At 40.9% G+C, this 25503-nt stretch overlaps 1 protein-coding gene across 17 annotated transcripts in view; it reads left to right on the top strand.

Moving 5' to 3' along the window:
• Positions 1-25503, top strand: part of Dtnb (dystrobrevin beta) — a 334007-nt gene that overhangs the window by 287622 nt on the left and 20882 nt on the right. For 16 of the 17 annotated variants that reach the window (XM_087216210.1, XM_087216215.1, XM_087216216.1 and 13 more), the window contains 4 exons: positions 5460-5545; positions 6419-6532; positions 9142-9238; positions 15542-15562. In XM_087216210.1, coding sequence (XP_087072336.1) covers positions 5460-5545; positions 6419-6532; positions 9142-9238; positions 15542-15562 — 318 coding nt within the window. The remainder of the gene's footprint in view (positions 1-5459; positions 5546-6418; positions 6533-9141; positions 9239-15541; positions 15563-25503) is intronic. The other variant, XM_087216219.1, reaches the window with a different exon arrangement.

Raw genomic sequence — 25503 nt, forward strand, 5'->3', positions numbered from 1 at the left:
TCATGAACATGTCGAAGCTAATGAGACAATACTGATACACTAACAGCCTTTGAGGGTGTGCTGGGAGTGGAATCCAGGGGTTTCACACTTGCTAAGCACAACACTAAATTGTATCCCCAAACCCTAGATTTCTCTTAGCTACGAGTTTCTCTGACTTTCCTTATTTTTGATGGTCTTGACAGTTCTGAAGAGTGTTAGACATAGCTTTTAATTGGGAATAAAGGGTCTGATGTTTTTCTTCAATTAGAATGGGGTTATGGTTGTGGGGAGGAAGAAGTAAAATGCCATTTCACCACATCATAGCAGGACATGGTTTGTCACTATTGATGTTGACCTTGATCACCTGGGTAAAATAGTGTTTCTCAGGTTTCTCCAACATAAGGTTACCCTTTGCCCCCTTTCCACACTATACTCTGGAAGGAAACCAGTTCATGCAGACCATGCAGAAATGGGGAATTAGGCTCCATCTTGTTAAAGGTAGAATACATACATACATACATTACTTGGAAATTCTTCTACATGGGAAATTTATTCTTCCTCATTTATTAAATTAGGCATTTATGTAGAGCAGTGTTTTTATAATGTAACTTGAGAGGTTTTTTGTTGTTGTTTTTGTGGTGCTGAAGATTGACCCCAGGGCCTGAGGCTTGTTAGACAAGCACTCTGCCATTGAGCAACATTCTTAGCCTAGAAGAATTTTTTAAATATATATAATCAGATTTCATATTTTTGTGCCCAAAATCCTGCAGTGGCTTCACACCACATTCAGAATGAAACAGGAACCCCCTGCAGCCCCATAACTCAGAAGCCCTGCATGATATAGGCTCCCCCCAGCCTGTCCCTTCCATCTCCATCACCTACTGCATTACTGCTGCCCTGCAGCGGGGCCAGCGGCAGGCCTTTGCACTTGCCCTTCTTTCCACCCTGCATGCTCTTCCCTCAGCTTTTGGTTTGCTTCCTCTTTTCAGTGATCTCTGAGAGACCTGTCAGAAACTCCTCATTGAAAAGAGTCTTCTGTCCCAGTCCACTCTGTTTCATTACTGTGTATTTATTCATCACATGCATCACTGCTGACATGAATGAATGCTTACTTCTTGGTTTCTGATCTCTCCCAATGTCCTGTAAGCTCCAGTAGGTGAAGACTGCCTCACTCACCAGAGCATCCCCAGGGCTGGAACAGTGCCTGTCATACAGTAGGAGCCCAGTAAATGAATAAGTGGATGTATAAATGTTATGGTTTGTGTCTAGATCCCCCCCCCCAAACCTCATGCAATCTTCAGGGGTTTGGGGGGCTTTTCAGAGGGGACTGGACCAAGAGTGTGTGGTCCTGGGATCAAGGGTGTGTGATTACTAAATCAGTCCACTGATTGGCTTGGCATAGTTCTGGCTAGAACTAAGGGTGTTCATGCTTCACTCACCCTAGCGTGGGTAGCCTATATAAAATGTAGGAAACAGAAAGAGGGCTAATGTGCTCTCGTCTGCCTGCTTGCCATGGACTGTTTTTCCTCTGCCGTGCCACGCTGCCTTGGAGCCAGCCGACTGTGGACCGAAACCTCTACAAACTGTGAGCCAAATAAACCTTTTCGCCTATAACTTTGGGTGTCAGGTATTTTGTCTCAGCAATGAGAAAAGTAACTAAGACAACCAACTCTTAGATTTTTGAAAGAAATTGGTGGGGGGGAGAAGGAAAGGAAAGAAAGGACAAGAAAAAAAAGAATAGAAGGAAAAAATGGAAACCAAGCTTTTGTAAATAAGGAAGAGAAGAGGGATTGAAGGGAGGGGAGGGGAAATGGAGAGAAAAAGAAGCAGCAAGTTATATCATGTACAAGTACAAATTCCCTATGATGAATGTGATCAGTGTGTACCTAAAATGTACCAATAAAATTTTTAAAATGTAAAGGAAAAGGGAAGGTCAAAAGCAAGATCATCTGTGGCTAAGCACTGTGGATTGCTGAAGCCAAAACCAAAAATTGAAAGAAATCATCTCACATCTCTTCAGGGCAAAGTACAATATCTTAAAATTCCATTTCTGTGTTACTCCCTTCAGTGTCCTAGCATTTTAGGAAGGGAGGCCTAGCCCATGATGTTTAAGGTGGTGAGTAAATAAAATTCTGCGTTTCTCTTTTTTTCGTACACTTGTGTATTAGTCCATTTTTCATTACTATAATGAAATACGTAAGGCAAGCTAACTTCATACGGAAGAGGTTTATTGGCTCACAGGTTTGGAGGTCCACAGTCTAAGGGCTACATCTGGTGATGACTTTGCTGAGAGTGTCCTGAAGCAGTGCAGGCATCACACAACAAGAGACAAGGACACATGATCTCTACCCTAGAATTAAGTAACCAGGCTCAACCCTCGTAACCAGAAGCCAATATTAATCACCTCCTCAAGGTCCCACCTCTGGACACCATAGTTACAACCCGCTTTAATATTTCACAGTGGGAATTAAATCTCAATACGTGAAGCATTCAGAGATACATCATAGTAACCTGGCTGTACTTAAAATTTGTTTGAGTGAGGCTGGGGATTTAGCTCAGTGGTTCTGCCACCTGCTTCACAAGTGCAAGGACCCGAGTTCGATCCCCGGCACAAAAAGAAAAAAGAAAAAGAAATTTGTTTGAGTGAAATAAGGCTTCGGTAGACACCAGGTGTGAGAGTTCTCCCTGTTGGTCTGTCCATTTCCTCACCGCTGCCTGCTTCTTTGGCTCCTGGAAGCACTGTTACTCAAATATAAAGAATCTTACCTCCTTGGGACTCTCTGTTGACAATGACTCTTGATCCTGCACTAACCTCTGCTATGGAAGATGCCTTGGCTTTGCCAACACTCAAAACTGGAAAGATTCCTTACATTTCCAGTGAAATACTAGAGCTTTTGTTTGTCACATGAGACAGTTCCTTTCAGAGATCATTCCTCTTCCACAATCTCCATATTCCCAGTCTGTAGACAGACTTTTTACTCCAGTTTTTAGAAATTACAAACCTATTATTCATAGCCATAGTCAGTCTCAAGCCCTTTTTCTGAGGCTCAGCTCAGGCTCTCATAAGTTTCTGAATACAATACAGAAAATTTGCTCCACTGGCTGCTGGCCCCAGCTTCTTTGGAGAAAGAAAATCAACTTGTTTTTTCTTTGAAAAAAGAAAAATATTTGGTAATCTGGTAGAAATCCTCCCACCTAGATTTGCTATGCTGTTTTACCTTGTTTATTTAGAAAACACCATATGAAAAGAGTTATTTATTGAGTCTTCAGGCTCTAGGCAGTAAATAAGGTTTCTGTTTCAGTAGGTTGTTTCAGGCAGAACCAAGAATGTGCAGAGTGAAGCACAGTCATCACCGAGCCTCGTAGATGTTTCCGTTCTGGTTGCTCAATAAAAGGGAAACCATGTTGTCATCCCTTTTCCCATCATATTTTCTCTCTGTTTCCCTTAGTGGTACAGGGATTGAACCCAAGTGCTTCGCAGTAAGCTATATCCTCAGCTCTTTTTTGATATTTTGAGACAAGGTTGCACTAAGTTGCCTAGGCTGCCTAGCTACAGTATTCTTAAACAAGGATCAGAAACATCAGTGGATGTGCAAATCACATCCACATGCTTTCTCCCAGGAAGATACACAAGTGGCCAATAAGCAGCATATTTATGGGTCAGGGATTTGGCTCAGTGGTTCTGGCGCCTGCCTCAAAAGTGCAAGGTCCCGAGTTTGATCCCTGGTACAAAAAAAAAGAATATTTATATTAAGGAAATATAAAATGAATCCAGAAGATACCACTTCACACCCACTAGGACAGTGGTGGCGAACCCATGGCACACGTGCTGCAGACAACTGTTTCTTATTGAAAGTTCTGAAAGGGCCACCATCACTGTGCTATAATCAAAGATGAACAGTACAAGTGTTAGCAAGAATATGGGAAGGGAAGAGTAGAGGGGGTGAAGGGAGGGCAGGAGAAGGGGAAAAAATAACCAAGATACTCATGTAATGGCACAAGATCCCAATGATGATTGTAACTGTATTTTATACCTAAAATGTACCAATAAACTTAATGGGGAGAAGAAAAAAAAAGAGTATAGGAAAAGTCAGTCCTTCATATATTGCTGATGGGAAGGTAAAATAGTGCAGCCACTTTGGAAAGCAGGCAGTTTCTCAAGAGGCAGTTGCCATATGATCCGGCAACTCCACTCCAAACTCAGGAGAAATAAAAATCTATCTCTAGCCAGGCATGGTGGTGCATGCCTATAATCTCAGCTCTGGGGAAGCTAAGGCAGGAGGATCGCCAAAAGTTTGAGGTCAGTCTGGAATACATAGCAAGACCCTGCCTCAAAACAAACTTATCTCTATACAAATGTTCATAGCAGCGTTATCCAAAATAGATGGAAATCCCCTAATGTCTATCAGCTATTGAATAAATATAATGTGGCATATCTATATTATGGAATATTATTCAGCAATAAAAAGGAATGAAATATTGATACATGGTACAGCATAGATGAAAATCTTTTCCAAAGTGAAAGAAGCCAAACATAAAAGACCACATTTTGTGTGATTGCATTTATATGAAATACACAGAATAGGTAAATCCATAGATGGTGGATGTCAGGGGATAGAGAGTTGGAGAATGACTACTAATGAATGTGGGGTTTCTTTTGGGGATAATGAAGATATTCTGGAATTGCTGATGATTTTACAGCTTCATAATTACACTAAAACCCACATATTCCATACTTCAAAAGAGTAGATTTTATGGTATGTAAATTATACAGTCTTTTAAAACTCACCATTAGGAATATCCGGCCCACTGGGATGGTTAAAACCAGACTATAATAACAAGTGTTGGTGAGGGTGCAGAATTGGAACTTTCATTCATTGTTGGTGGCACTGTAAGATGGTACAAACACTGGAAGTTTGCCAATTCCTCAAATGTTTTTAAATTCATCATTACCATATAACTCAGCAATCCCATGCCAATATATTTATCCAAGAGAAATGAAAACATTGACACAAAGATGAGAGATAAAAGTTCATAACAACTTCATTTGTAATGGCCCAAAGCTGGAAACACTGAAATACTAATCAGCAACAAAAAGAATAAAAAGAATCTACTCCTTTCATGGATGAGCCTCAAAACACCCCATGGTAAGTGGAAGTCAAATACAAAACCTCCATGTTGTATGATTCCATTTCTATGAAGTTTCTAGAGAAGGCAAACTAACTGAAACCTTGTCAGCAGTTGCTGAGTGGGAGTGGCAGTTGACAGTAAGCGAGTATGGGGGAATATTTTGTGGTGATGGAAAATATTCTAAAACTGGACAGTGGTGGGTGGCTGCACAACTGTTTAAATTTACTAAGACTCATTGAGTTGTACACTAAAATGGATGGATTTTATAGTATGTAAATTACATCTCAAAGCTCACCAGTCTCAGACTTTGGATATGTTTAAATCAGAAAACAACTCTCTCCCCACTTTAGACTCGTCCTCCCACTGACGTGAGCTTTAACTTTGATGCCAACAAACAGCAGAGACAGCTCATTGCAGAACTGGAAAACAAGAACAGGTAAGGCAGAAGTTGAGCCCATTTTTCAAGTCCAGAATTTTCTTGAGTATCTGTTTCTTGTTTTTCTCAAAGGTAGATGACTTTTCACCACACAGGAAGAGCCTGCAAGTCCAAGAAATGCCCTGGACTCTTAAGTGGTGCATACTGTTAATTCTCATCACCCAGAGTGCTGCTCTTCTGCCCCGGGTAGATTCTTTTTCCCAGACCCCACTCCCACCAGTGTGTTCCATTTTAGGATTCCTTTTTTTTTTTTTTGGTCCCAGGGATTGAACTCAGGACCTTGCACTTGCAAGGAAAGCACGGTGCCACTAAGCTAAATCCCTGGCCACTTGGGATTCCTTTTTCCACTACTTCTAACAGTGTTTTGTTCTGTGTAGTAATCTTGTCCTTGCCCACTATACTATAAGTGACTAGCCTCTCGTTTAGAAAACCATTTAAAGGCATGGAGACCTTGTATAACATGTAGGAGGGGAAATGGCACCTGGCCTTTGGTCAGTTGTCCGGGATCAGGGAAGGGAGGAACACAGGGAAAGCCTCACAAAGTTGGCTTTGGACCTGCATTAGAGGCTACAAGTTCTCTTTTCCTTTCCTCCAGAGAGGAACAGAGTAAATAAAGCATTCAGGTTGTCGTTTTCCTTTCCTGGAGATTTTTCAAGTTCTTGAGAAGAGTGTTTTCAAGTTTTTCTACAAGAAAGGATTATTTATTGAGGAAATGTCAGGTGAGGTGCTGTTTAGAAAGTGTCCCTTCCACATCTTGGTCCTTTGGAAGCAGTCCGTGAGATTGGTACAGGAGCCACTTTGAGGGTAAAATTCTGTAATAGGAGAGAAGGAGCTGGGAAGTGTAAGCAGCCATCTTTCTTTTGTGACCAATAGAGAGATCCTGCAGGAAATCCAGCGCCTCCGCCTGGAGCATGAGCAGGCCTCCCAGCCCACTCCTGAGAAGGCCCAGCAGAACCCCACATTGCTGGCAGAGCTACGGTTACTGAGGTAAGCAGTGATACCACACTTCTATAATTTACAGTGGGAATTTATAGCTCAGGAAGCCAAACTAGTCAGATAGAATCTGCTTGTCTATAACCAGTCCTGTTAGAACATACTGCTGAGTTCCATCATTAGTCACCTTGAGAATTTAAGCCTTTGTACAGAGATAAATAAATACAAGTCTTCCTCAGATCCCAGGGCAAGAGGGCAAGTGGGCCAGTGTTTGACCTTCTGTCATTGGTTTAAGATGACATTGTGCTGCCATTCCTGTTTTGTTGTAAGTATGTAATCTGACTCCAGAGACTCTTGTCAGGAATAATACTTTCCATTTCCTATGAGTTTGTTCTCCTGGCACTTCACTGTCAGAGCAGGATCCACCAAGAAGCATGTGTACTATGCACTACCTGTGAGACATGAACCCAAGGTGGAATCACACCATGATTGTTCTACTTTCCCACTTCCACACAAATATAATGTCTCGGGGATCAAGAAACTAGAACAGCTAGGTATAATGGCACACATTGTAACCCCAGCACTCAGGAGGCTGAGGCAAGAAAGAAGAATCACCAACCTACATAGTTTCAAGGCCAGCCTGAACTACATAGCAAGACCCTGTCTCAAACTAACGAAGAAGACTAAGGACAGAGAGTCATTGTGGGAGTGGAGAGCAATGTCAGCTCCCAATTTGATGGTGTTTGGAAGGGAATGGGGACATCTTCCCGGAAGAGCATGACATGAATAATCTGATGTTTTTACGGCCTTGTCCACCTTTGAATGTTGTGTCTATACTCTTCTGTAAGTAAAGACATTGTGGAAACTAGAACTCTGGATTCCCAAATGGTGGTTCTTGGGGTTGTAGTATTTGACAGTTTGACATCCCACAGTTGATCTGTAATGAGCTATCATCTGGGATTCTGCATAGCTGACTACTCTTTTTTTTTTTCCCTCTTTCTCTCTTACTTTGGCTTAGGTCATCTGCCCCACTCAGTCATTTTGCCCCACTCAGGATTTCTTTTCCTAGATCAGTGATGGCAAACCATTTAGAGCTTTCAATGATAACAAACAGCTGGCTGAAGTATTTCATGCTATAGATTCACCCCTCCTGTCCTAGAAAATGGAGATTTTTGGGCTGGGGATTTAGCTCAGTGGCACCATGCATGCTTCGCAAGCACAAGGTCCTGAGTTTGATCCCCAGTACCCAAAAAAAGAAAATGAAGATCATTGCTTTTTCCATAGGTATCCTAATGTTTAGATTCATCAGTAAGTGAGTCAAAGAATTTAAACTATGCAGGTGAAGATCAGTAGAGATATGGAGCTTCCCATTCTCCTAAAAATTCATTTTAGTTTCTAAATTTAGTTGAGTTGAAATTTTGGCTGCTCTGTGGTTTATTGTCTCACATTTGGGATGTTAGTGTATTTGGTGTTATACTAGGAAGGATGGAGAAAACATGTGATTCAGGCAGAGGGTAACTGAGCTGTCAACATAAGATACACAATTTCTTTCCCTAGCTCAGCTCAGGCACTCATGACTGTTTTCATATCTAAAAAACCAAAAACTGTCATACGGGACTCTTTAACTGTTGCTGGAACTGAAGTTGCCTGAGGTGCTCGGTTAAGTTGGAAGGATCTGAAAAATCTCATAGATTTAGTGGGTACAGGGCTGAGTCCAGGGATGTCATGTAAGACAACAAGAAATAGAAATATAATCCAAGCCTAAAGGGGTATCTAAAGCTTGAGAATTCAGAAAGCAGTTAATTTCAAAAGGAGCTTCTATATCATGAGGAAAGGGGAGAGAGACGTTTAATAAATATGCTGGAGTAGTTGTCTGTGCATATAGGCAAATATGCTGGCCTTCTACCTCACACAAAAACCAACACCAAACCATTGAAACATGAAGACAAAAGTTTAAAACTTCTACAAGAAAACTCACAATTCCTTTATGATTTTGGAATAGAAAATAATTTCTCAGAATTTTGACTGTGCAGTTGGTAAATCTTCCACGTTAATACTAAGTTTTGGGAGGGAGCAGGGAAAACTGGTTAAAAAAAGGAATTGAGATGTATTATATACATCTACTAACTCCCACACACAGAATCTAAGGATTATGTGCTGCAAACATATACTAATAAAAATAAATTTTAAAACATGCTAACTTCTGTTTATCAAAAGATACATAGGGCCAGGGATTTAGCTCAGTGGTTCTGCTGCCTGCCTCCCAAGCAGAAGGACCCGAGTTTGATCCCCAGTACCAAAAAAAAAAAAAGAAAGAAAAGATACATAAACAGCAAGATTATTTGTAGGTATTCAATAACCTTATGAATCATATACAATGGCACTTCAGTTTACAAACTTAATTTGTTTTACGATTTTGATGAAGATGGCTGCATTTGTGTTTCTGTGGGGAAGATGGCTGTGGACATGGTCCTGTTTGTCACCTGATGTAGAGTTTGCAAATGGAAGCAAAATTTTGCCAAATACTTTCCAAACCCAATTGTTTGCAAACAGAAGCTTTTGTGAACCGAGGTATTTTTGTGATATGAATCCAGCAACTGCCAATACCCATCTGGCATAACACACCAAAATTTCTTTTCTAATGAGTTCTTCATCTTGTGCAGGCAGAGGAAAGATGAGCTGGAGCAGAGGATGTCTGCTTTGCAGGAGAGCAGGCGGGAACTGATGGTCCAGCTGGAGGGGCTGATGAAGCTACTGAAGGTAATAGCCAGGGCCTTTCTGGCCTCCTCCCACCACAGCCTCTGCCGCTGCCTGGGTCTAAATCTTTGGCTGTCAGGCCTTGAACCAGTTTTCAGGTAAACCTCTAAACCTCTATAAATGTGGCCTAATTAGGTATAAAAGTTACTGAAATTAGTATAAAGCCTGATTATAGAAAAATTAGTAAATGGAAATAAGGTAATGTTCTTGAGTAGTTGCTTTTATAAATAAGGATACTTATGTACAGGGTATTAGCTAGGTATAAATGAATAGTATTTCTCAACTACTCAAGGTTTAAGTTTTCAGATATTCCCTCCAAATACTTCACAAACATCAAGTGCCCTATTTTAATAGGTGTACCAGAGGCAAGCTGAACTAGAATGTTTACAGAGATACAGAACCAACAGGATATATGTAGATATAGAAAAGAGAAATGATTATGAGAGTGGGCTTGTTCAGTTACAGAAGCAGAGAACTCCCATGATGTACTCTCTGCTAGCTGGAGACCCAGGAAAGCCAGGGCTGTAATCCAGTATGGACTGAAGGCCTGCCGACCAGAGAGCTGATGGTATGGCCTGCGGTCCAGAGAGTGGGTAAAGGGAGTCAGTAGAATAAGCCTGGAACTTCAACATCTAGGCAGGCGGAGGCAAATGTCCAGCTCCAAAAGGGAGAACATTTACCTTTCCTGTGCCTTTTTGTTCTGTTCAGTTCCTCAATGGATTGGTGGTGCCTGCCTACATTAACCTAAGTGGATCTTCTTTTGGTTACTGATTGACCTGGGTTTGGGGGGGGGGTTGGGGGGGGTTACCAGAAATCGAACTCAGGACTTTGTGCTTGCGAGGCAGGCACAGTGCCACTGAGCTAAATCCCTGGCCCTCTTGATTATTGATTCAAATGCCAGTCTCTTCTGGAAACACCTTCACCGACACCGAGAAATAACTATTGACCTGAATATCTCAACCCATTCAGGTTGACACATAAAATAACCATCACACAAACCAATTCTAAATAATAACCTTACTGGGAATAAAATAACTTATTAGCTGTAGGTTTAGAATATTGGGACCTGAATAAATCCAAGATAAGAGCCGGGGATTTAGCTCAGTGGCACTCCACCTGCCTCATAAGTACAAGATCCTGAGTTAGATCCCCAGTACCAAAAAAATAAATAAATCCAAGATAATTCAGGTTTTTTTGTTTGTTAAAGGGCATATTAGAGTCCCTTATCCTAGAGTAGAGAAAGGCATGGTTGGCATTAAAACGACCTCACCTAGACAATTTATTGGCACTAAATAGAAATAGTTTCCTACTTATAGGGTGCAGGACACCTGGCATCATGCTGTGGATTTCCAAGGACCTGCCTGTCAGTGCTGTGAATGCACTGCATTTTGTAGCAAGATACTGACTTAGCAGCCAGAGCAAAAATCACATGTGGAGGGCCTCAAAAGCTTGGCCAAAGGGAGTGAACTAAGTGCTATGATGAAGGGGAGTCATTGAAGGTTTTAAAATACAAGTTTAGAAGCTGGGTGTAGTGGTGCACACCTGTAATCCCAGCACTTGGGAGGCAGAGGCAGGCAGATCATCATGAGTTCGAGGCCAGCCTGGGCTACGTAGTGAATTCAAGGTCAGTCTCTACATAATGAGACTGTCTCAATAACATCAACAAAAAGTAAGTTTAGAGCTGGGGATTTAGCTCAGTGGTTCCGCTGGCTGCCTCACAAGCACAAGGACCTGAGTTTGATCCCCGATACCAAAAAAAAAAAAGTAAGTTTAGGAGAATACTTGCTACAAGTTAAAAAGGGGAGAAACTAAAGTATAATAAGATTCGACCTCCGGTACCAAAAAAAATAAAGTATAATAAGAGACTCATGCAATCATCTAGACCCAAGGTGTCAAAAGTCGTAACTAGGAATGGGAACCCAAGAAAGTAGCATCTTGGAAACTTCGTTTCAGCCTATTTTTAAAGTAATCCCTTGGTAATGAAGCTGGAGGGTTCTGACAACTTGGACAAATATTGCATTTGTGCTTTTAACTGACTTCCTCAAGACAATAGCTTCTTCTGCTTTTGAGCTGAGTTTTTGTTTTTGTTTTCCTAGCTTGGTCCTGGGTATTTGAGTTGTTCTGCATGGGCATTTTTCTACACTAACCTTGTTAGGATTTCCCCTCAGAAATGTTTTTTGTCTAAATGAGTGTGATTGAAAGAAAACCTTATCAAAACACCTGGTCTCTATCCCTCTAATAGTTGTCAGATACACAGCTAAGCGACTCACCCACTGAAAACAACTGCAGTGCATATTGATGTATCCTGGCCTGTGTAATTCCTAGACCATGTGGGGCACTGAAAGTCCTCTGAGTGGAGTGGGACAGGGGATAATAAGGGATGCCTCATCCTGTCCCTTTTCAACCTCCCTTTCAGAAAGATGCTCTCAAACATAACCACACATAGATAGGAAGGTATACCAGTGTGATTTTGTTTTACCTTGTAGATAAAAGGTTTCTGAAACTAAAGGGAAGTCAAGAGTGAATTTCACCTAATTAACATGGTGTACTTTCCCTTCTGTTCAGTTGTCCTTGGTCTTCCTTAGAGCTACCGCCTCTGAGCCACAGGCATAACCACTGTGACCTTGGCATATGTGACACTGACCTGTATTCATGGGCTAAGAAGAATGAGTTAGTAGCTGGAACACTGACCCTGAACCCTAACTTTCTTTACATTTCTAGCTCTTATCATATAATTTCAGCAAAATAACCAAGATCCTGCCACCCCATTTCATAGGACCCCTGCCAGGTTCTTAAGTCCCTTTTCATTTATCTAGCTGAATAGGCTGAGGCCATCCAGACTGGAAGGAGCAAGTTCCAAACACAAACCTAGAAATGTTGTATTTTGTAGCTACTGAATTCAATTCACAGTTGAAAATATGATGCATGTGGTGTCCAGCTTCCTAAAAGAATTACAGCACAGTCTTAATTTGTGTATTACATACATACCTAAAAGCTCATATAGAAATCAGTGACTTCTATTAAAATCTCAAAGATGGTTTCCTACTATTAAAAGAAATTCACCAAACCATAATGAAAGTACACTTTAGAACCCTAATTTTAATTTCAAAGGACTGTCCTTTCTTCACTGATGTTCAGTCTGCTAGCATTTAATTTGCTCATAAAACAGCTGTAAGCAGTTCGTCAGATGGACAATCAAGCCACATGCTCTAAGAGGCTCATAAATTAAAATACATCAATAGTAAATTTCCATTTCACAAGGGGTTCTTTCATTCCACCACTTCAGGAAAATATTGTGCACTCTCTCTTTGTATCTGAAAACCAATAATTTAAGTATATTAAAGTGAGACCATTATGTAGTAATTCATTCAACAAAGTCTCCCATTTTCTGGAAAAAGGCCAAAAAAACTAATTGTATGTTTATATAATAAAAATGTGTTGTGTTCCCAAGTGTCATGTTAGGTGTTTGGTGAGCAGTGGTGAGTGAGTGAACTCAATTTCTATAACCAAGGATTATCAGGGACTTTCTTCTCATTTGTTTTTTTTCTTTTAGTGATAAAATGTAAACTGATACTCAGGTACCCATATATCTGTTCATATCTTTTCCTTATCTTTTTCTCCTGATTAATGAGTTTAAAGATAACCTCTGCCTCCCATTTACTTGATATAAAATGGTTATGTGTTGGTATTTTGGTTTCTAACTCATGCTCCCAACATTTTTCTACTTCATTTTTCTCATATTGCTTTTGAAATACACTTACCAGCTGATTTCTGCAGTTTTGAATTTCAGCCTTATTTGCAATTGTTTAACCAGTTAAAATGTAAATTTTTATATAGATGACTACAGTAGCTATGCTGTTACCTGGCCAGACTGCCTCCATTTGGAAGGTATTGTGTTTTCAGATGACATAAACACGTCTAGATTTCCACTTTATAATGAAGGTATTATGACTCCCTTAAATCAAGTTGGCACTGCCCCTTGTCATCAATGTTTATTGATCCCGGTTGATTAATTGATAACAGAAAGATTCTAAAACCTTATATCTGACCTGTTTACTGTGTTGACAGAGCTTTAGGCCTTTAAGGCCTTATCTAAATAACTTTGTGAGTCTAAGTTATACAACACCGTCCTAGGTAACACTTTGTCAAAGCCCACCTTCTCCCACCACCATTGACAGGGGAGGCCTCTGAGTCCTGAGAATGCTGGCCTGTCCACCATTCCATCCTAACTGACAAGTGTGTGCACTGCAGATCATAATGATTTCATGTCTTTGGACAAACTTATATAACAGAGTCACTGAATGCAAGCAGAAACATTGCTTTCTCAAATTTCCCTATTCTGTAAACTAAAGCAATGTTATCTCTAGTACCAAAGCTGGGGGGAAACAGTGAAAACAGGGAGATGTTTTAGAAAGAGTTCTAAGAAATTGTATACATACTGGTCTTTTGACCTCAGGATTTCAGCCTGTGAAGATTGTTCCATCACTTCCCTACCAACTCAGTTTCCATTTCAGCACCTAGTGCCAGCAATAAAAGCACATTTTAAAATTGTTTAATCATCTCCTATGGATGTTTCCCTTGCCTATTGAACATAAGCAGTGTCCTACCCTAGAGGGAATTCTAGCTGGGAAAGGAGAACACTTCCTGATGAGAGCCCAGCCATGCTTGCCAGGTGCAAAGGCAGAAAGCTTCTAACTCCTTCTTCAGGCTGAGCTGGTGCTCAGGGCCCTCAGCCTGAGCTCCTGGAGGTTGGATTTGGTCAGGCACTCATTGTGAAGAGCAGCTTTCTGGGCACAGCCAGAGTCTCCCTGTGGGATTTTTGTGTTCATTTAATTTCTAGTCCATGTCTTTCCTTGCAGGAATAAAAATTGTTTTCTCCAAGATTTTGCTTACCCTCTCCCTTTTACAGTTCCTTTGCTTTACTGAAATCACTCTGCCTTAACACCCAGACCCACAGACCCTGAGAGAGCAAGAGCACGTATCCTTCTTAAGACTCCATAGACCTGTGGTCAGTGAAGACTGCCTGTTCACACAGATGTAGTTCAAGTAGAACCACTGCAGTCGCTTTATGTCTTATATACTGGAGTAAAGAGCAGAGGCTCCATGCCCAGTGACCCATGATGAGGCACAGAAAGAGGAAGCAACAAGATTTATTAAAAGACAGAGTAGCTAAGAAGCAAAGGGCGAAGGAGAGAGAAAAACTCAAAAGTGTTTATTTCCTTTTTTTTTTTCTTCTTTCTACAGTGTCTGATGGTGCATTCATCTGGTCATTCAGCTGTAGTTAGCAAGTGCCTGCTCTGCTATCACTATATTCATCACTATAAAGTTCTAAAAGACAGAAGTTACCTTAGTTTCAGTGTTATGCACAAGAACTGCTAAATAAACTTGTGGTAAATTAATGAAAAACAGGTTAAGAGTTCTTTTTTTTTTTTTGGTACCGGGGATCGAACTTGGTTCCTTGCACTTGTGCAGCAGGCAACGAAACCACTGAGCTAAATCCCCAGCCCAAGAGATCTTTTTTGAAAGGCTTTACAGGGTCCTGAAGCAGCCTCCAACTTCCTGGGGGAAGAGGGTATGTATGTGCATCTCCAAATCAAAAGACAAAACAGCCTGTAAGCAAGTGGAGGGGATGCAGTGTCAACATGTTTAGTGGAGAGAGGGGACTAGGAAAGAAGAAAAGAACCTGTGATCAGGTGGAACTGCTAGTTGGAATTTAGAGCAATGGTTCTCAAACCAGGGCTGAAAGCACTCTAGGAACACATTGCTGTGTCCTACCCCTGGAGCTTCCAGTCAGCCAGTCTGGGGTGGGGCCCGCAATTTGCATCTCTGATGAGCTCCCAAGTGATACTGATGCAGGTCTGTGCTCCACACCTTGAGGACCACTGGCCTAGTGCTTGTCTCCAAACACTTAAGGATACTGTGAATGATGAAGAGGCCATGGTTGAACTTCCTCTTTCAGTTTACCTTAAATAGTTGCTGACCTTAGGTAAGCCAGCCTCTCAAGACCTCTTTCATCTGTAAATGAGGAAGTCCTACCAGATGCTTTCTAAGGTTCTTATTGTATTTTGGTTTGTTTTTTTTCTTTCCTTTTTTCTTTCAACTCTAGAAATTAGTACATTGAATTAACTGATTGAGTCAGACGCCTGGCATTTTGTTAGTCTGGTCGATAGGGTCTTCTCAGTTCAGGACACATGGCCCTAGCCTGTTTGCCTTGTTTCTCCTAACATTTCTTCCCAATGTTTGCGGTGACGGGCATTAATTTCTCTCCTTTTCTCCTCACCCTTTTTTCATCTTCAACACTTCTAGGAGGAAGAACAAAAGCAGGCAGTAAGTGGACTTCAGAATTCTCCACTAGACCTTTGCTCCTTTTGCATGCTGTTCTGTTCCCCATGTGAATGTTAACATTCCTTGCCCTCTCTTCCCCGCACCACATCATCTCTGAGGAGCTGGTTGTGTGTAAAACCCTCAGGAGTTCCCTCCATGATCCTGTTTACCTAGTGGAGCATGTTTTTACTTGAAACCAGACCTGGTTGAATTTTTTTTTAAGTTCACATCTGTTGTGCTTATTTAAATACGCATGATTAGCTAGGCTACCTTTGCATTTCCCTGCTCTTTTATTTTCTGCTGCTTTGTGTCGGCAGTGACTTTGAATTGCTTAAAACAACTTTCAGATGGGCCGGGGATTTAGCTCAGTGGTTCCACTGCCTGCCTCACAAGCGAAGGACCCCAGTTCGATCCCCGGTACCAAAAAAAAAAAAAAACAACAACTTTCAGAGTGGTGGGAGTGACCTCAGGTCTAAATACTATGTCATGAATGAATGAGCATGAAAATGAGTGGTCCTTTGGACAACCTTACATGTCCCACCATCTCGAATAGGCTTCAGGACTCTCTGGCTCCACAGCCTTCTTAACAGAATTACTGGTGACAGCTGAAAGACCGACTGCACCTAAAGTGGTTAACTGCTTGGGCTGCTCCAGGGGGAGCTGAGGGTTTTCTGAACTGCATGGCTGTTATTGCATGATGTTTAGGGAAGGTTGATGTATGCTTTTATTTTTCTTGATAGCCATTAGCCCACATAAGAAAATAAATTGAGGACCTGTCCATAATGCCAATATCATTTTTTTAGGTAACATAATACAATTTTCAAAGCATGTGTTTTTATATAAGCTAAAGATGAATTTTAGTTTATCTCAGATAAACTGAAATTCAAGAGAGAAATAAAAAATGTTTAATTCAAAAAATTACCATTTTAGGGCCAGGGATTTAGCTCAGTGGTTCTGGCACCTGCCTCAAAAGTGCCAGGTCCCGAGTTCAATCTCCAGTACCAAAAAAAAAATTACCATTATAAATGAAAACAAATGTATCTATGTTTTAGGTTGAGAATGAGAATATAAAACATGATAATTGTGAACTGCAGGTAGGATAGCAGTGGCATCATAGAATACAGGGACAGGGAAGGAAAGGAGATAGATATTGAGAGGAAAGCAAGAAAGGGGAATGGGAGAAACTGATGGAAGGTGGGGGAGAACACAGGATAGGACATCAAGATCAAGAGAAATCTCAGTGCCTTTAATGTAACAACAGTTGGTTTGGTTTTGTTCTTGTTTAGCTTGGTTTGTCTCCCTGATTCATGTAAAGTTTCTCTCTTTGATGTTATGCCACTTCTGCATGAATGAGTACATGGGTAAAGCAGAGAAGAGCAGGATGGAAAATCAAGCCCAACCTTTAAATGCTTCTATCAGGAAGTCACACATGTCACTTCCACTCCATTTCATTGGCCACAGCAAGTTACATGACCATGCTTAACTTCAAGGGGGTAAGGAAGTATAATCCTGCAGTTTTCTTAGAAGTAGCAGAAAAGTGCCAGGGATTTAGCTCAGGGGCACTGTGCCTGCCTTGCAAGCACTAGGTCCTGAGTTTGAGCTCCAGTAACAAAACAAAACAAAATAAAAATGTAGCAGAAAAGCAAATGTTGGTAATGCCTCACACAAGTAGTAGAGTGAGAGACTGAATTGGAGGGAAAGGAAAGACACATTTATCCTTCCTGCTCCCTTCTCTCCCCACTTCCCTGACAGGCTCATCGCCTCATTTCTCAGTCTGCCCTCCCTGCCGATCCAGGGCCACCACACATGTACTTGCTGACCACCAGTGCTCCCCTCCTTCTTGTTCTTCATGTACCCCACAAAAGCACTTTACAGCTACAACCACTTGCTAGGAATTTATTTCCAGCAGTCTCCCAGAGTAGCATCTCCCTCTGAATGTGCCAGCTCAAAGTGATACACCATTTAGAAACACCCTCCACTCACCCTACCTGGGACCTCTTTGACAGAGGAGGGTAAATGTTATGGATACATACTGCAATGGTAGCAGTAGGGCTTCCAATAGTTGTGTCATTTTTTTCAAATTGTATGGAATACCATGTAGTCCAAGAATGGGATTTGCTACCACTCTGCTTTTTTTTCAGGTCAATTTAAAGCTAACCTTGAACAAACGGGATTAAATAGTAACAGGTTGAACAGGGTGTGGTGGCTCAAGCCTATAATCCCAGCACTCCTGAAGCTGAAGCAGGGGGATCACTGAGTTTGAGGCCATCCTGGGCTACATAGTAAATTCAAGGCCAGCCTGAATTACATAGGGAGATCTTGTCTCAAAAAAGTAACAAGTTCATTTTGGTGATCTTTCATTCTGTATGAAGTCATCATCCCCTTGAAGTTGCCAAAATGAGAAACAAAACTCCAAGGACTGAGACATGTTCTCAGGACCTTAGCCATGGAGAGTTTCCAAGACCTGTGCATACACAAGCAGCTCAGAGTCTTGTGGAACTGCCTGTGGCACTATGAGTACAGATAATTTTGGCCTCAGCTTTTCCCGCTATGGCATGAGGTAAGAAAGTCTGCAGTACGTAATTACATTGCTCATGGGGAGTTGGTACTTGTACATATCTTAATTCTTATCTTCATCCCCTAATACTCCCCTCTCTGCCCTCCCGCCATCTCTTGTCCCCTTCCCATTTGCAGAAGATCTGTCTCCCTAACCCCTCTTATCTTTTATTGTGCTCTACATTTATATTTTGAGTTTCTCATGTAAGAGAAACCATGCAATATTTAAGCTTGTGTGTCTGATTTGTTTCACTTAACATTATAGTCTCAAGGTGCATCCAAGGTATACTTCATTATGGCAGAGAGAATATATAAATACCATATTTTTTATCTATTCATCTGTTGAGAGCATATATTCTGCTTCCAAGATTTAGCTATTAAGACTTGTGCTGCTATAAATACGGGTATGCATGCATCACTGTAATGTACTGTCTTTAACTCTTTCAAAAAGATACCTAGAGGGGGCATAGCTGGGTCAAAGAGAATTTCTAGTTTCAGTTTTTTAAGGAATCTCCAGTGATTTCCATAATGGTTGTACTCGGTTACACTCCTACTAACACAACTTCTCCAAAATTTGTTATTGGTTGATTTCTTGATGATAGCCATTCTTTTTGGAGTAAGGTAGAATCTCAGTGTTTTGTTTTTGGTGAGGGGGGTGTTCTCAGTGTTGTTTTAATTTGCATTTCTCTAATGGCCTGCGATGGTAAACATTTTTCATGTTATCCATCAGCCATCCATGTGTACTTCTGATAAGTGTCTGTTCATTTCATTCCCCATCTTTTGATTGAGCCTTTATTTTGAGGAGTCTAATTTTTTAAAAATCTTTATATATTCTAGATATTAGTCCTTTGTCCAGGGAATAACTGGAAAATTTTTTTTCTCATTCTTTAGGTTATCTCTTCATTCTGTGGTTGTTTCCTTTTCTGTGTAGAAGCTTCTTGATTTGATATAATCCCATTTGTTGATTTTTGATGTTATTTCTTGTGCAGTTGGGGTTTTGTTAAAAAAGTCTTTCCTGTGCATATGACCAAGAGTTTTTCCTATTTTATCTTCCAGCAGATTGTTTCTGTTTTAATTTTTTGGTACCAGGGATCGAACTCGGGACCTTGTGCTTTCAAGGCAGGTGCTGGAACCACTGAGCTAAATCCTCGGCCCTGTTTTAATATTTAGATGTGGTCCATTTTGATTTTAGTTTAGTACATGGTGAGAGATATGGAGCTAGAGTCAATCTTTTGCACATAAATAGCCAGTTTTCACAGCATCATTTGTTACACAGGCTGTCGTTTCTGCAACATAAGTTTTTGGACTCTTTGTCGAGGATCACTTAGCTGACTAAGTGTTGAAGTTGTCTAAGCATCCTCAATTCTGTTCCATTGATCCACTTTTGTTTTTTGCCAGTAATATGCTGTTTTTATCTGAGTTGCTTTGTAGTGTAGCTTGAAGTCCGGGATTAGATGCCTCTTGCTTTGTTCTTGATACCCAGAATTACTTTTGCTATTTTAGGTCTCTTCTTGTTCCATATGAAATTTAAAATTTTTTTCCAGTTCTGTGAAGAATGCTGGATTGCATTAAATCTGTATTATCAATTTTAGAAGTATGGTCATTTTTACTTTATTGGGTCTTCCTACCCAGGAACAAGGGATATCTTTTGATTTTCTGATGTTCTCTTCAATCCCCTTTTTCAGAGTACTGTAGATTTTTCTGTAGAGGTATTTCACTTCCTTAGTTAGGTTAATTCCTAAGTATTTAATTGTTCTTGGTGCTACTGTGGATGGTATTCTTTTCCTAATTTTTTTAATGGGTTCATTATAATATATGGGAACACTACTGATTTTTGTGTTTTGTTTTTTATCCTACTACATTGCTGAATTTAGTTAACTAGGAGTTTTTTGGTGGAATTTTTGGGCCTTATGTAAAGAGGATCATCTCATCTGCAAATAATGATAATTTTATTTCTTCCTTTCCTATACATATCCTTTCTATTTCTTTCTCTTGCCTGATTCCTGTGGCTAATGTTTTGAGGACTAATGTTTTGAACAGAAGTGGTGATGACAAACGTCCTTGTCTTGTTCCTGAATTTAGAGAGAAAACTTTCAGTTTTTCCCCATTTAATATGATGTGGGCTCTTGTTTTGTCATAAGTAGCTTCCATCAGATTGAGATAACATTTTTTTTTAACATTCTTTATACTGTTTTCTTCAGGATTTTATCATAAATGGATGTTGTATTTATCAAAGGCTTTTTATTTTCTTTTTTTTTTTTTTTTGGTACCAGGGATTGAACTTGGGACCTTGCGCTTGTGAGGCAGACAGTGGTACCACTGAGCTAAATCCCCGGCCCTATCAAAGGCTTTTTCTACATAAGATGATCATGTGGTTTTTGCCCCTATTTCTATTTGTGTGATGTATGACATTCATTGACTTGTATATGTTGAACAATCCCTTCACCCCTGGGGTGAATTCTACTTGATCATGACGTATGATCTTTTTGATGATTTGTTGCACTTTGTTTGCCAGTACCTTTTTTTTTTTTTGGTACTGGTGATCGAACTCTGGTCTTTGGGCTTGCAAGGCAGGCGGTGGAACCACTGAGCAAAATCCCCAGCCCTTTGCCAGTGTCTTGATAAGGATTTTTCCATCTATGTTCATTAAAGAGATTACCATGTAGTATTCTTTTTTGGTCAAGTCCTTTTCTTCTTTTGGAATCAGTGTAATGCCAGCTTCCAGGAATTACTTTGGGAGTACTCCTTCCCTTTCAATTCATTAAAGAACTTGGGAAGTACTGGTATTAGATCTTCCCTGAAGTTTTTGTAGAATTCAGCAGTGAATTCATTGGTTCCTGGTCTTTTTTTAGTTGATAGGTTGTTTGTTTGTTTGTTTTATTACTGCTTCAGTTTCATTGAAGGTTCATATACCTTATTTGTTCAGTTTTGGTAATTCATATGTATCTAGGAATCTATCCTTCTGAATTCTCCAATTTATTGGAGAACAGGTTTGTGAAATAGTTACTAATAATCTGGATTTCAGTGGTGTCCACTGTGATTATCAACGTTTTCATTTCTAATTGCATCGATTTGGGTCTGGTTGGGTTTTTTTTTTTCCAGTAAGATTGGCTAAAGGTTTCTCTATTTTGTTTATTCTTTTGAAGAGCCAACTCTTCAATGCATTAGTTTTAGTATTTTAGTCTCAATTTCATTAATTTCTGTTCTGATTTTTATAATTTCCTTCTTTGTACTAGCTTTGGATTTAGGTTGTTCTTTTTCTAGGACCTTGAGATACATCATTAGGCTATTTATTTGAGTTCACTCTGTTTTTCTGATGTGGGCATTTATACCTATTAACGTCCTTCTTAGGGCTGCTTTCGTTGTGTCTCATAGGTTCTGTATGTGATCCTGGCATTATTGTTTGGTTCTAGAAACTAATTTCTTCCTTGATTTCTTCTGTGACCTTTGAATATTCAAGAGAGTATTGTTTAATTTCCATGCATTTGCATAATATCTGTTGTTATCCCCAAGGGAATAGCAACAGAGAAGGAGGGCCCAGGGACCATATATAGACCAGAAAGTCATGTCTACATAGCCCTCCAGACACACCCAGAAGTACGCTTTACTAATCCTGTAGATGCCTCCCAAGCCAAACAAGTTGACAGTTAAGCTTAACCATCACATTCCATGCTTTGTCAACTTGATGCCCAAACACATCTCCTTAAACCATACTTTTCTTTTGGGTGGGGGGAAGTACTGGGAGATCGGACTCAGGACCTTGTGCTTGCAAGGCAGGTGGTGGCCCCACTGAGCTAAATCTCCAGCCCTCCTTAAACCATATTTAATCTGCAAATAAACACAAGGTCATAATTCTACCTAACATAATACAGGTATCACATGTACAGCCAAAAATGCATTAATGCCTCCACAAAGTCTCAGCAGTTCCAGCAATGATCAAAATTCCAAATCCAAAGTATCCTTTTAGATGCAAGGCAAATTCTTAACTGTGAACCTCTATAAAATTTAAAAAGCAAGTTACACATTCCAAGTATACAATGATACAGGGTAAACATTCCCATTCCAAAAGGGAGGAAGAAGGATATAAAAGAACCAAAGTAAGAATGAAACCGGAGCAGGGCAGACATGAAGTCCTGAAATGCCATATACAGCATCTGGAGCACATAATGCTGAGATGGTGCTGAGAGGGCTTGGATGGTGCCTTTCTGGTTGCAGCCCACATGGCCTCTCTTAGGCTGTCTGTGCTCATGGCCTGCAGCTTTCCTGGGCAGACAGTCCCGCCATCACCAACTTCCTGGGTTTCTGCTGCGCCTTCAGTTTCATTTCCACAGTTTCATGCACTCACATTTCAGGGGTACATCGGTAGGCTTCTCAGGCCTTCTTCTGAAATCTGGAGGATGCCAGGTCTGCTGTCAGCACAAGCTGTACCAAAGCCCCCTTGAACCATGGCTGCAGTGCCCTCTGGGTGCTTAGATGGCTAAACACAGTGAAATGAATTATGGGGAACCAATTCCCTAGCCATCCTTTCTTGGCCAGGGGCCTAAGGGCTCTTTTCTCAACAGAAAGGTTTATACTTTTGCACCCTTCAGCCTGTGATAGGTGGGGCCTTGCTGATTCCTTGTTTTTTGTATTTTTGTCTTTTTATCCCCTGGTACCAGGGATCAAACTCAGGACCTTACACTTGCCAGACAGGCACAGCACCACTGAGCTATATCTCCAGCCCCTTTGGTTTCTTTTTAATGGCAACCACACATCCTTTGGTCTCATCTCTATACATAGTTCTTTTCTAGCTGAAATTTAAGTTTTTCAAATACTTTTGCTCTGGTCAGGTACAGAGAGGTTATGATTACACAGCTAGTAAATATACATGTGGCTAAAGCAGCCAGTAGTATCCATGCCCCAGCCTGAACGTTGGACTGCCTTGAAAGTTCCTCTACTAGATCAGTTAGTTCACAATCTTTAAATTCAGCCTGGGCCAGGGATTTAGCTCAGTGGTTCCAGCACCTGCCTCTCAAGCTCAAGGTCCTGAGTTCGATCCCTGGTACCATAAATAAATAAATTCAGACTTCTTCAAAGTCTCAGTCCATGGACAGAATATAGACAAATTGTTTGTCAGAATGTAGCACACATGGCCTCTAGTTCAGTTCCCAATGCAGTCCTCATTATGATCTGAAACTTCAGGAGCCTAGCCTTTTCTGTCCACATTCCTATTAGCATTCTGGTCTTCTGAGCTCTAGCCATAATCACCTATGAAGATCACCTCATCCAGGTGTGGTGATGTACGCCTGTAATCCCAGTACTTGGGAGGCTGAGCCAGGATGATTGCCTTGTGTTCAAGGGCAGCATGGGCTGCATAGTTGAAGGCCAGTTTGAACTACATAACAAGACCTTGTCTCAAAAAAAAAAAAAACCCTAAAACAAACAAAAGTTCTCTAACATTCTAGGGCCTCTCTAGCCCACTTCTCTGAACTTGTCCAAACTCCTTCCAAACCAATTCCACAGGCTTCTGAACCACATGGTCAGGTACCACACCAGTGACCCCGTTCTCCAGTACCAATTTTCTGTATTAGAAATCTTTCATTGCTGGGACCAAATACTTGATATATACAACTTAAAAGAGGAATAATTTTTTTTTTTTGTACCAAGGAGATGAAACAATACCTACCTGTTCCACAAGCAAGAAGGGAAGTCCTATTTATGGTGCCCCTATATATGGCAGGCACCCACACTGGAGATGCATAAACATGGCCAAGAGCAGTATCATTTTCCTGCTGAAGACAGTGCCCTTAGTTTCAGAGGTTGTCCACAGTTTCATAGGTTTTGGAGAGTGACTTCAAGACTAGAAAATCGTGATACAAGGGCATGGTGGAGCAAAGCTGCTTAGGTTATGGCAACCAGGAAGGGGAGAGCAAGGGACTAGCACCAGAGAAGAAGGGGCCAGGAGCCAGACATAGACCACCATGCCCCACCCAAACACACCCAGTGTGCTTTACCATCAGGCTGACGGTTAACCTCCACCATCACTTCATGAGCACTAGACAAAAAGTAAAGTGTTGTTGAATAAAGGAGCCATACTCACACACAAGTTTTGCTTGCCCATAAGATGCAGTTAACTCTGACGCTTTGGATTGTAAAATATCGCTCCTTCCTGCCTCTTAAGTGATTTCTGTCTTAATAAGAACCACACCATCCTGAGAGACTATGTTAGTTTTTGTTTCTAATGTGCAATCTGAGTGTTTGGTATTCACTTTACAGGGAATTTTCTCTCTGTGAGATTCCTAATCGGTTTACTAAGAACTGGCTTTAAATCCTGCAGTGAGGACTAACAAGGGAGGCCAACTTTACATGGGGCTGGGTAAATCAGGGGAAACAAACAGAAAGAGTAATTCTAGAATGGGATTTATGAGCTTCCCTTACTAAAAGATTAAATTTCAACTTTCTTTTGATCTTTGGGTTAGTGGTGAGTTTTAATACATTGTTCTTTGTTCCAGAAATTCAATATGCCTTCCCGTTTCCACTAAAAAAGATAATGAAACACCTTACCACCCACCCCTTTAAGTTTTGGAGTAAGCTGTCTTCTGTATAATTTAGCATGACTCCGCTGGAGGCTGAATCATAAAGATTGAGAACCGTAACCTTTTACCCATTGCCAAACCTTCATCACAGAACATCAGCAATCACAGACCACCCCACACCCACCACAGTGAGTGGTGGGTCATTTCTGCACCAAGCTGATGTGATGTGGAACAAACCAGTGTCAGCCTTTGTGGTGGACCTCATGGTGGACTTGTTGGTACCCTCATCCTTCCAGCAGACACACAGTAGATACATTTGTATTAATGGTGAAAAGAGCAGAGAAACGTCATAAACTCTTCAGCCCCTCTCTCGGTGTTCAGAAGCCACATTTGCTCTGTAACTATACTGAGGGTACCTTGTAGGTAGACATGTTGCTAAGACAGAATGTCTCTAAGCATGTCATCTCCAGGCATCTGGTTCATTGCAGAGGAGACTGTAGCCTGCTGCTTTGCCGCTGGGTCTCACTCACATCTCCTTTGCCCTGGTCCATGATGTCTGTCTTCCATCCCTAGTCCTAGCTCACAGCAAGAAGTCTGAATTATTGCAGCAGGACAGACAGTGCAACCACAGAAAATCCATCTGCTCTCTCTCTGTTCTCCTATAGTCAGTGAGGCAGCTGCATCTTCCAAGCATGCTCACCACCAGCACCAGCTTGAAATAGCATGAGGGGCTTTTGCTTCCTGTTAAAGAAGATGTTCAAAGTCCATTCTTTATCCATCCCAGCTTCCATATAGCCATGATTGTCTTGCCTACATTTCAGACTCAGAGCTTCCTTCTCCCAACATTGTTTTTTGTTTTTCTGAGGCCTCTGA

The sequence above is a fragment of the Heterocephalus glaber genome, unplaced genomic scaffold, assembly GCF_053883595.1.
Source record: "Heterocephalus glaber isolate CG9 unplaced genomic scaffold, H.glaber_assembly_v1.0 deba00001457, whole genome shotgun sequence".
Taxonomy (NCBI): domain Eukaryota; kingdom Metazoa; phylum Chordata; class Mammalia; order Rodentia; family Bathyergidae; genus Heterocephalus; species Heterocephalus glaber.